Source organism: Nicotiana sylvestris, chromosome 12 (genome assembly GCF_000393655.2).
Source record: "Nicotiana sylvestris chromosome 12, ASM39365v2, whole genome shotgun sequence".
Classification (NCBI taxonomy): Eukaryota; Viridiplantae; Streptophyta; class Magnoliopsida; order Solanales; family Solanaceae; genus Nicotiana; species Nicotiana sylvestris.
Window position 1 is genome coordinate 52,735,238 of NC_091068.1, and position 11,785 is coordinate 52,747,022.

Sequence of the window (11,785 nt, forward strand, 5' to 3'; positions counted from 1 at the left end):
GGTATCAAAAGAAGAAAAAATATTTTTCAAAACTCTTTTCAACCTTCATGTCCATCTCCCCAACTGCCCACCCCTCCTAACCCCACCCACCACCCACCACCCATCTAGCCCCATCCTATCCACTCTTACTCACCACCCACTCTTACCTCCACCCCCAACCCTGCCTCCACTCTCATCCATCGTATTTGCATAATTTATAATTTTTAAAATAATATTTTTTTACTTACTAATAAAACACTTGAGAAATATTTTTCTTCTATTATGACCCGACTGGACGTTTTGATGCTTCGGTGGATTGAGACCTTGAGTAAATTCATATGATGCATTATGACTTGTAAGTACGGTTGGTTTGGATTTATGAGAGGTTTAGAGGTGGGTTGAAAGAGAAATTCTTATTTTGGAAGCTTTAATTTGGAAGAGTTGACCAATGTTTGACTTTTGAGTAAACGACCTTGAACTGAGATTTGATGGTTTCAATAGGTTCCTCTGGCGATTTTGGACTTGGGCGTATGTTCAGAGATTTCTAAAAGGTTTTGGCGTTATTTGTCGAAAGCTGGCAATTTGATGAATTGGAGAGTTCTTAAGTTTGACCTCTAGTTGAATTTTTGACTAACGAGCTTTGACGGTGGTTTCGAGACTTTGGATGGGTTCATTTGGTTGAATGAAACTTGTGTGCAAAGTTTGGTTGTAGTCCGAAATGTCTAAGTGTGATTCAGACGCGGTTAGCGAAGCTGGAATGTTTGGAAGTTAAGAGATGGATTTTTGATCATCGATTTATGGTTGTGTTTTTTATGTTTTAAGCCTTGGGACAAGTTTGGATAAGGTATTCAGAGTTGTTGGTAGATTTGATGGGAGACTGGGAAGCTCGAGTTAGTTTTAGAGTGGTTTTGGACAATTTCGGACCATGTTGGAGCTGCTGATATCTAGTGTATCGCACATACAGAGAGAGGCGTGCGGGTGCAGAGGTCGTACCTACGGTGTTTAGAGCGCACATGCGAAAGTGGATGGTCCAGTGAGTGGTCGCTTCTGCGAAGAGGGTAACATAGATGCGAAGGCGCACTTGCGGAGCTCGAGAATGAGGCAGACATGAGGAAGCGCATCTGCACAAGGACGTGCGCACATGCGAGGCCGTAGATACGGTAGTGGCGTCACATGTGCGATCACTGGCTGTGAAAGAGCTCGCAGATACTAACATGTGGCTGCAGAAGCGGACTTATAGATGCGAGTAACTGGGCCGTAGATGCGATATTGCTGACAAACTTATTTATTTCGAGGGTTAGCTCATATTTCACTATTTTGAGTTTTAGAGCACGGGAAAAGACAATTTTGGAAAGGATTTTCACTATGACTTTTTCGGTAAGTAATTTGCATTTCGGTTTGACTATAAATCTTGATTCCCCTTGGATTTATACACTTGGAACATGTATTTTAAAGAGAAATTTAGGGGTTTTGGGGAGGGGGAGTGCCTATAATTTGGGGGATTTGAGTACCAATTTAGACTCGATTTTGAAATCTAATTTCACATAATTAAACTCGTGGGGTTATGGGTACCGGGATCACCCATTTACTCGGGTTTTGATCATGTGAGTCAGTTTGACTTTTGTAGATTTGGCTAAAGATTGAAGTTTTATTGTTTGGAATTGATTCCTATAGCTTTATTTGATGTTATTGAGTTATATTTGACTAGATTCAAGTCGTTTGGTGTTGGATTTTGAAAGGAAAGGTGGTTGATTGACTGATTTAAGCTTGCCAGATTGAGGTAAGTTTCTTGTATATCCTTGTAAAAAGGAATTCTCCCTGTAGGTAATTTATTTGCTACTTGCTACATAATTTAGGTAACACGTATATGCGAGATGACGAGCGTATATGGTAGTTAGGTTACAATCATACTAGAATAGGGTTAGGCTTATATATTGCCATATTTGAACTATGTGATTTTCTCTTCACGTTTCATTGATTCTATGACTATGTGATGAAGCTGTTCCATGATTAGAAACCATGCTTAGGGTACTGGCTTGTTGATTTGCAATATTCATGTTTTGGCCTTACTTGACTTATAATTTAGTAATTATTGGCTTTGTTGCTCTTGTTTAATGTCATGATTGGACTTAAGGATATTAAATGAACATACTAAACTATTATAACAAGTTGAATTACTTGATTAGCCATACTTATCTCTTATTCATGTTATGATTAATCTGCATTTTATTACTATGTCATAGTGCATCTTCATCGAGTTGGATATTAAGGAAAGTTGAGAATTTCGGCCCCAAGGACATTGTGACGGGATATTGATTATTGATGATATTATTAGTAAATTGGGTTGCACGCCGCAACGACGCTTGAATATGGATACGTCCCTCCGGAGTCAGGTGATTACCCATGTTACTTTGGACCTATGAGTGCAGACATCCATATTAGTGTTAGTTTGGACACTTTACCAGTATCAGGCACATGAATTTGTACTGTGAGATGTCAAGATTAGATCGCGGGCATGCACTGGTAGTTTAGACTCATGCAGTGGCTCTTATATACATTTTGATATTGGAACACGAACGTGCATGGGTAGCTTAGATTCATGCCGTGGCTCTTATATAGGAATGCCAATTGACTCATATCATGAATAATTGAGATAACTGATATTGTATTCCGTCTCTTTATTTAAAAAGCATGACTAAATCCAAAATTTAGTATACTTTTCCTTTTGTATGTGACTGATGATATCATGCATTATCACATGTTCTAATTATATTTTCATATGGTTATTCGATTGGTAGGAGTTGTTAGTTTAGACCCCTCGTCACTGCTTTTTTGAGATCAGACTTGATACTTACTGAGTACTTTGGTTTTGCACTCACACCATATTTCTTTACATATTTATGCAGGATTTGAGGCTAGTATTAGCAGTACCCATTGAACTGAGTAGGAGTAATTTGTTGAAGACTTTACGGTGGGCCGCTTTACTTGTCCGATCTGCAACACATGAAGTCTTTCTTCCATACTCGTTTATATCTATCTATGTATTTTTGTTTCCGGACAGATATTGTTGTTCAGTTGAGACTATGTACTCTTGTTAGATGCTCATGACGATATTGTGATACTAGGTCTTGGGAGAGTTTGTGAGACATTAGTGGTCGTGTTTAGACATTGTCATTGATTTATGTGTTATACCCCATTTTAACACGGGTCAAATTAGAGTATAACATATTGGTATTTCTGAGGTTTAATTAATTAAAGAGAGTCGCCACCTAATTATTTTAAAGGTGAATTAGGACACCTATTTACTAAATAATGGTTAAAGTTAACTCTGTTTTTAAGGTCTGCTTAACCTTAAGATTATGGGTAATGATTCTAATTAATCCTACAGAGAAGATTGTGAAGGCACCATATATGATCCGTTAAATACGGTTAACCAGCAAAACTTAGGTTAATTAATATAAATTAATTATTTTATAAGAATATTTAGAAGTATTGGTAGCTAATGATTGAAGTAAACTTTCTTTCGTTGATGAAACTGAAGTAAACTTCTTTTATTAAGCTTTCACAAAAAATGTTGACCAAAAATAGTTAAAGTCGATTGTAGCGAACGTGGTGAACTTCTAGCATTTTTGCATTGAAAAAATAGACTGTTCGAGACAGGTGGATTTTAAAACTTCTTTCAAGATATTAAAGTTCACAAAGTTAAAAGAACACCAGGTTATGCCTATGTTTCAATTTGAAATGAATGAATTAAAAAAAATAATTACTGCAAAGATAAACCTTTACTTGGTATATTAAATATTTTTAGAGAAACCAATAGCCACTAATTTAAAAATGTATTTGTCAAGATAGGCGTTGGTTTAAAAATCAGTTTCGATTATTAGTTTTAAACCTTTCACCCAAGATAGAAATTCTAGGTAGTTAATCATAAACTTCTGCTAACCATTTTCAACATGGAGAAAAATTAACTACGCAAACGCAGCCAAATTTATAAAGTTAGACAACATAGACGATAAAAGGCAAACAACAGAAAAAGGAAGAAAGACGCCATCGGCATCCCAAGCGCTTCGCTTGTTTTCTCGCTATCCAATGCACTGTAAGGATGTGGAAATGTGTGTCGATTCCATGCTCGGGTATGAGCGAGTCTTGCATTAAAACTCCATGTTTTGTTCCAAGTACATATGCACCAAAAGATAACAAAACAAGAATTAGAATGAAAGAGGTCTATTTCTAGAAGTGCTAGAGAAAAGGTGAAAACTAAAATATAATAGGAGAAACAAAGCAAGCATCAATCATATTGGTATTGATAAATGATCTATAATCTTAACATCTCATTTCTTCTTAATTAAAGACACTTCCCAGATATTCTCACGATAAACCAAACCACAAAAGTATTCAATATTTTAAGCCTATGACTATAATTACTATGTTTCAGTAAATCATGGGACAAACACTAGTAATTTTAAGACTTATAAATATGTGTTTTATGCCCTTTTTAAGGTTATTTTCAGATTTTAGAAAATAAATGCTAACACCGAAAGAGGATATGTAAGCAATATTTCAAAACAACACATGCTTCTAGCTAAGGTCTATTTCACTATGAGCACTGTCAAATGCTATTGCCATGGTCTCTAAGTCATGAATAGAAAATACATAATATGAATCCCTATTCTTAACAGTTAGATAAGTTTCTTCCTTAAGATGAACTTATAACATGGAGGGAAATAATAGGACTGCGCACGGCTACATAAAATGGAACCAATTCGACAAGTTGCAATGAAATTCATAGAACATTTTTTGTAGCAGAGAACATGAGTCATGGTCGCTACCCTCGGTACACTCAAACGTATGAGCACATATTCAAGTCATGGGTTTAACAGGAATGTAAGACATTTAGCATTCATAGGGTAGCGACAGGAAATTCCAAAGAAAAGATAAATTAACTTTACTCTACTTATCTACTAGTTCATCGAAATACAGACTTCTTAAATCATAATCTTAACAAATAGAGTTCAAATATTGAAGTGAACATAGATACGAGGTTGTTCCTTCTAAAAGGGAGCCAACAAATTTTACCGTCATGCTGTTTTCTTTAAGTCACTAATGCAGACTGATAAGTAATCCATTCAGTCTAACCGATTATTTGCAAATGACATATTCGACCAATTATCACAGTAAATTTACACTTACAGATGTCTAATCATGGGATCTGCTATGTTGAGTTGAATAATTATATTGTGTACTCTTAAGTCTAAGAGTGCATTATCTAAAAATGATAGTTCAAAAACACATTCATACATTAATCTTGCTTAGATATTTCAGCTACTTTTAGCCATATTGCTAAGATAAAAAAACCTAAAGAAAAATTCAGATCTAATAGCTATACTTATTTAATCATACAAACAATATATAAGCAGAACAAGCGAAATTCTATGGGCATCATTCTGTTATATAAACAACAACAAAGCCACGATTTTCTATAGTCCAATAAAAGAGAAAACACATATGATTTATACTGGAACACAATGACACACTTTACATCTAAAACAAAATATTGAAAGATTAAAAATTAGAAGGAAACTGACCTTTTTTAGGGCAGTGAAACTGGGGCGTCTTCAAGGGACTATCTCAGGCCTTGAATTCACTAACCCGGAAGGCAATAAATCCCCGAAAAATGCCAAGCATTGCCAGGAACAAACAGAGACGGAGAAGTAAGAGAGAAAGCTAAAATTTCTCTGTTTTTAGAGTAAAATAGCGGTTGAAGCTTGTCCTGTGACTGAAAGCATAAAGGAATATTTATAGATGGGAATCGTTAGGCTTCGGTTTAAATTTCCAAAAGAAATCAGAAGAATCACGGGTATTTTCTTGTTTCATTTTCTTTCTAATATTTCACACTCTTCAATTCCTCCATAAAATCAGAAATCATTATCCTTCCTTAAATAACCAAATCAACAATCCCCCTCTTACCAAACTTATGAAAAATTCCAAAAAGTTAATATTCTCTTGATTAATTTTGCACTAATAAAAAGGCAAAACGATTACATATGAACTCACTGCAATTACAAAGCCTGCAGCAGATTAAGGGGTCGTTTGGTAGGATGCATTAGATAAAATAATGCATGCATTAGCTTTGTGTATTAATAATGCCTTGTTTGGTAGATATTTTGAATCTATGCATTAGTTATACATTCTATTTGGTATTATACTATGCATAACTAATGCATAGAAAACCATGGTATTAGCAATGCAATGGATTTTAATGCATGCATTAGCTTAGTTAAAGATAAAATTGTCCTTCAAAATTTATGCTTTATTAAAATATGCTTGTTATTATATTAATGCAAGTTTAAATAATCCAAATTGTGAAAAATAAATTTATTCCCTAGTAAATAAATAAATACTTAGCATATTTTCTTTTTTATAAATAAATATTTAATTCTATATTACAATATAGGTAGACAAATCAAATAATTTTTTTTAAACTTTTTCATATAAAAACATTTCTCAACATATGTTTCTTTTAAAAAGTTAGAGTGATGGACTGGTTTTGAGGGCATTTTTGTAAACAAACAATTCTTTTAGAAATTGTGCAATGCTTTAATACATCAAACCAAACAATAGATAAGAAATATGTGAGCATACCTAATACCAGCATAACTAATGCAAGCATAACTAATACCAGCATTACTAATACACCTTATTCAGTATTATTCTTATGCACCCTACCAAACGACCCCTAAGAGTAATAAAATATGCATACATCGTTGATAATAGCGTCTTAATCAAGCTTATATTTGACTCCCCAAAGCGACATATGTTCTTCTCTTCTCCACTTCTTAATTAATAGCCAAAAGATTTAAAATGAAAGAACCTTCGGGAGAAAAAAAAAGAAGATCTTTCTACAGAGGGAGCTTCAAATAAAAAGGAGAGAATGAAGATGAATGATTACAAATGAAGAGGAGAATATATGACGAAGAAGATATGACTTAGTATTTAGAGTAACCAAAAAAAAAGTAACCAATACAATTGATTACTTTAGTTGGGTAATAGGAATACATTGTAACGTATATCGAGCCATTATTGTAGTATAATTAGCATTATGAGTATTATGATTAATTGCATGCTACATCTTTAATTACAACCGTTTTTAATTTTTTTTTCTTGGAAAGAATAAAATATATATGTATATATTTAATAGAAAAGCAAGAGGAAAAGGCAAAAAATTGAGAAAAAAAGATAAATACTTTTTTTTTGGCCAAAGAGAGGTGTCAAGTCAACACTCTTTATATATATATATATATATATATAAAATTTGGTAGGTTTTTTATAAAAATAATAAAAACATATTATAATTTAGTAAAAACATATTATATTATTTAAATTTTCAGTAAAATAGAAAATGAGAAAACTAATTAAATATTATAGTAGATAAGAATGTACGAAAAGAGGGGGATAAAGATAATTTTATAATATTTATATTTTGAATTAGTTAATAAATAGAAAATAAATAAATAACACTCAAGAAAATTATTGATAAATTTAGCCAATTGAAGAATTTTGAATAGTATAACATCAGTTTAAAAAAAAAGAAATTGTCAGAGTAAGAAAAATATATATAATATATTAAAAGAGAAGTAGTATAAAAATATTAAGCCAATTAATAAGTTAATAAAAAGTCACATTAATAAATATATAATAACAATAACTTACTAATTTAATAATAATAAAGAATAAATAAGAAACAAATAATTTATTTAATTATTATATAATATATATTCTTTGATTTTATATAAATTTTATTATATTTTTGTATACTATATTAAATAATAAAATAATAACTAATATATATTATAATACTATAATATATTACTCCCTCCGTTTCATATTAAATGAGGTACTTTCCTTTTTAGTCTATTCCAAAACAAATGACACATTTCTAAATTTGGAAATAATTCAACTTTAAACTCTTTTATTTTATCCATTTACCCTTAATGATAAGCTTTTATAGCCACACAAATGTTATGGCCCTACAAACTTTTTACCCCTTAAGTTTCGAAGACCACACATTTAAAAGTCTTCTTCTTTTTTCTTACAACTTGTTTGGATGGTTGTTACGCATCGTTTCATAATGTATCGTATCGTACTGTATTATATTATACTGTATCATTTGATAAATACAATGTTTGAATAGATTGTGTGTTTGCCATCGTTTCATGATATCACGCACCAGCAATATGAAGAATAAACTTACAATATTATAAAGAAAAAATATGATACAAGGTAAAATTACTATATAAAATGTAGGGTAAATGATAAAATAAAATAATTTAATAATAATAAAGGGTGAGATTGAGAGAAAAAGACAAGGTAACGATGTCACCACACCAAATCGGTCGTTACATAAAGTGACACATTTCGTCGTTATGTAATGACGGATTTAACGATACGATAAAATAAAATTTAAGTAACAATCAAAACAAATATTGTATTTAAAGCAACAATATGATACGATACAATGAGTAATAACCATCGAAATAAGCTGTTAAACTCTGTGCCGAGTAAAAAAGAGGGAGTAGGATCATTATTATAAGATTAATATTCTGTCAAATTACCCTAGTCTAACGCCTTAAGAAGCTTGCTTCGTCTTTTCGTAGTCTTAGGTTTCTTATTTGGAGAAAGCCGACAGCAAGCCTATTAAAAGTTAGGGGTTAAAAACCTTGGTGCTACAATCAAAGGGAGAGTGAGATTTGCTAATTAATTGATGATGGAGGAGTTAAGTGAAGGAGTGAACAATATGAACATTAGCGGAGGAGACCTTCAGAAGAAGAATCGTATTCAGGTTTCTAACACCAAGAAACCCTTGTTCTTCTACGTCAATCTTGCCAAGGTAAAATTTATATCTTAGGATTTTGTTTGGTCTTTTTGTTTTGTACCCTATTTTAGACAGAGTAATTCGTGTTGTTTTTGGCAGAGGTATATGCAGCAGTACAATGACGTGGAACTTTCTGCTCTTGGGATGGGTATGTTTCCAAACTTCCTCTGTTGTTTCTTTTTATTTTTAAATCTAATTTGTTGATTAAGCTTAACCCTGTTTATGTATGATGACACATTTGTGCTATAAAACACACTCTTTGTTTTGTACAATTTAAAATCTAGTATTTGAAAATAAAACAACATTAACTTTAATTGTCTGGTGGAATAGTCCAACTGTTAGTCGCCCTTTGAAACAACCTCTTGCAGAAATGTAGGGTAAGATTGCGTACTATAAACCCTTGTGATCCGGCCCTTCCCCGGACCTCGCACATAGCGGGAGCTTAGTGCACCGGCTTCCCCTTTTTATTTGAAAATAAAACAACATTAACTTTAAGTGTCTGGTGGAATAGTTCAACTGTTGGTTGCCCTTTAAGAGTATTTTACATTTTTACTATATTCCTACAGAATTAGTGTCATTGTGATTTGAAAGATAGGCACAAGTCAAGACTTCAATGCAATTTGTAGATAGTTGTTGCTTAATTGGTGACATTTGTGTACGTCTGCAGCTATTGCCACGGTTGTCTCAATTGCTGAAATTCTGAAGAGCAATGGGTTTGCTGTGGAGAAGAGTACGTCTTTCGATTCTTGCATTTCCTCGTGTTTGTTTGGAGTCTTCTTGCAAATTTAATCCAAAAAGAAAGAAAAAAAAACTCTTTCTCTTAAAATCGAAAATCTTTTTTGGCTTTGCTGTTTATAAGATGCTGAAGCATAAACTATATATGGATGGTTCACAGAGATTATGACATCAACTGTTGATGTTAAGGATGGCTCAAGAGGGCGTCCCGTCTCCAAAGCCAAAGTAAGTTATGAAATCTTCTTTTCCCTGTTGTACAGTATATGCTGTGCAATTATTATATTATTATATAAAATGCACCAGGCAGCAGGCACCTCTAAACATTTGGCATTCGTCCACGAGATTAGGATATCACTACCGCAGGATCCCTCTTCTATAATAGATAGACTTTGAAGCCACGCTTCCCTTACGATAATTGTAACCGTGTATATGTAGAAATATGTGTTTGATGCTGTCATTTTGAAATGCCCGCTTGAACTGCTGTTTCATCTTCAATGAGCAAAGTTGGCTTGATGTACGCATATGTGGCAGCGGGAGCAAGAAAAAACAAATAATCTCTTTCTTGTCCTCCTTTAGTGTTTTTCCATAACTGTTGATGTATTAAGCCTAGTGGAGTGCTCTATGGCCTAGCATCATATGGATCATTTATAAGCTGCAGGCCTGAAAATAATTGACTTATGCTTGATATAAAGCATTGTACATTATGTGAACTAACAGTTTTGTTTATTAAACTCTATATGACATAAAATATATCTCATTGGTTGGTTTCAGATTGAGGTATTGCTGGGAAAGAGTGAAAAATTCGATGACTTGATGGCGGCCGCGGCAGAGAGGGAACTTGGAGATGGTGAGGAGCAGAGTTAAGAGCAAGCTCCTTTTTTTATATGAATTTTTGGAGTCTGTTTTTTATTCAAACAAACGAAATCTGCAGTGAGCGTGATTACCTAAAAAAGTTGTTTGTTTGAATTGTTAGGAGTATAGCCTATCTGGTAAGATGAAGTGAAGTTTTGTTGCTGGACAACTTTGGCCTTTTAGGTGAATATATATGGCTTGATGATAATATGCTGAAAGTTGAATAAGTGAAGATTTGCTTTTAAATTTTGTTGCTTATATTTTTATGTATCTCTAGGCGAGGAACAGCCTCTCTATACCCTCCCAGACCCCACTTGTGGGAAACTATTGGGTTTGTTGTTGTTGTTGTTGTTGTTGTTGTTGTTGTTGTTGTTGTTGTTGTTGTTGTTATTGTTGTATATTTCTATGTATCCGTAAATACAATTTAACACTGATAGGGTTCCCATGGATACATACTGACAAGACTTGTAAGGTTCTACTTTTGTCCGTTGTTAAGTAGTGGTACTTTTGGTCAATAGACTGACTAGGATCCTAGCACCAGTTGGATACTGAGGCAATTTCTTCTGAAGTCCATGATACTGTTGTTGAAGTCCTGGACTGAGATGACAGAAGATTCAGCAATTAAGATTTGTGATACTTGAATTGCAATCGTGGAGTATCTTGTGAACGAGTCCGGAACCAAAATGTGGTTCTTTTGGACTCAAACTACATAAATAGGTGGTAAAAAAAATGACATTTTTATATATAGCGCCATAATACCTGACGCTATATACTAACAGTAACGGCACCGTTAATGTATAGCGTCAGGTATTGTGGCGCTATACTGTAAAAGCTGACATGGCCAGGTATAACGCCACAATACCTGGCGCTATACATACATCATTAATGTATAGCGCCAGGTATAGTGGCGCTATACATAGATATTTTATATCCCTCCGTCTTCCATCTCGATTCATCCTCCATTTTTTAAACCCACATCTTTCTTGGTCCTCCACCAAATACCCCGTTTCTGCCATTTTTTAAAAAAAAATAAATTTTGGGTCCCCCCGACACATAAAACTCGAAGAAAAAGGGTCCCACATTCGAGTAGAGCTTCGTGTTATTGTTGATTCATAATTCCGGAGTCAAAATTTCAATCTTTTTGCTTTGCCAAAATTCTAAATTGAGGTATTTTGATTTATTTTAAGTTGAAACATTTATAATAATGTATATTATTTGATTTGTATGTGTTCTATTTCGGTTTGTGTTTTTTTTTCGAAACTAGCATGTTAAATTTATCTGGATTTAATATTAGTGTTTTCTAAAAAAATATAAATTAGTAAAATAAATTTGTCTGTTAATATCCTG

The 11,785-nt window shown here is 33.3% G+C and overlaps 1 protein-coding gene across 2 annotated transcripts; it reads left to right on the forward strand.

The window, feature by feature from the left end:
- The first annotated feature begins 8,594 nt into the window (after positions 1-8,594).
- On the forward strand, positions 8,595-10,684 carry LOC104228048 (uncharacterized protein At2g34160-like). Of its 2 annotated transcripts, XM_009780445.2 has the most exons (6): positions 8,595-8,866; positions 8,951-8,999; positions 9,519-9,581; positions 9,747-9,811; positions 10,358-10,433; positions 10,560-10,684. In XM_009780445.2, the coding sequence occupies exons 1-6, from the start codon at positions 8,741-8,743 to the stop codon at positions 10,565-10,567; spliced, it is 387 nt and encodes a 128-aa protein (XP_009778747.1). In that variant the 5' UTR covers positions 8,595-8,740; the 3' UTR covers positions 10,568-10,684. The 2 variants fall into 2 exon arrangements, with proteins under 2 accessions (XP_009778747.1, XP_009778746.1); XM_009780444.2 differs by having other exon boundaries at positions 10,358-10,684.
- The last annotated feature ends 1,101 nt before the right edge of the window (positions 10,685-11,785 follow it).

What these genes read in the sequence shown, in the direction of transcription:
- LOC104228048 (XM_009780444.2), top strand. Translation starts at nt 8,741, where the DNA reads ATGATGGAGGAGTTAAGTGAAGGAGTGAACAATATGAACATTAGCGGA. An exon ending in TCTACGTCAATCTTGCCAAG is followed by an intron (nt 8,867 to 8,950) that starts GTAAAATTTATA and finishes TGTTTTTGGCAG; the next exon opens with AGGTATATGCAGCAGTACAA. An exon ending in GTCCCGTCTCCAAAGCCAAA is followed by an intron (nt 9,812 to 10,357) that starts GTAAGTTATGAA and finishes GGTTGGTTTCAG; the next exon opens with ATTGAGGTATTGCTGGGAAA.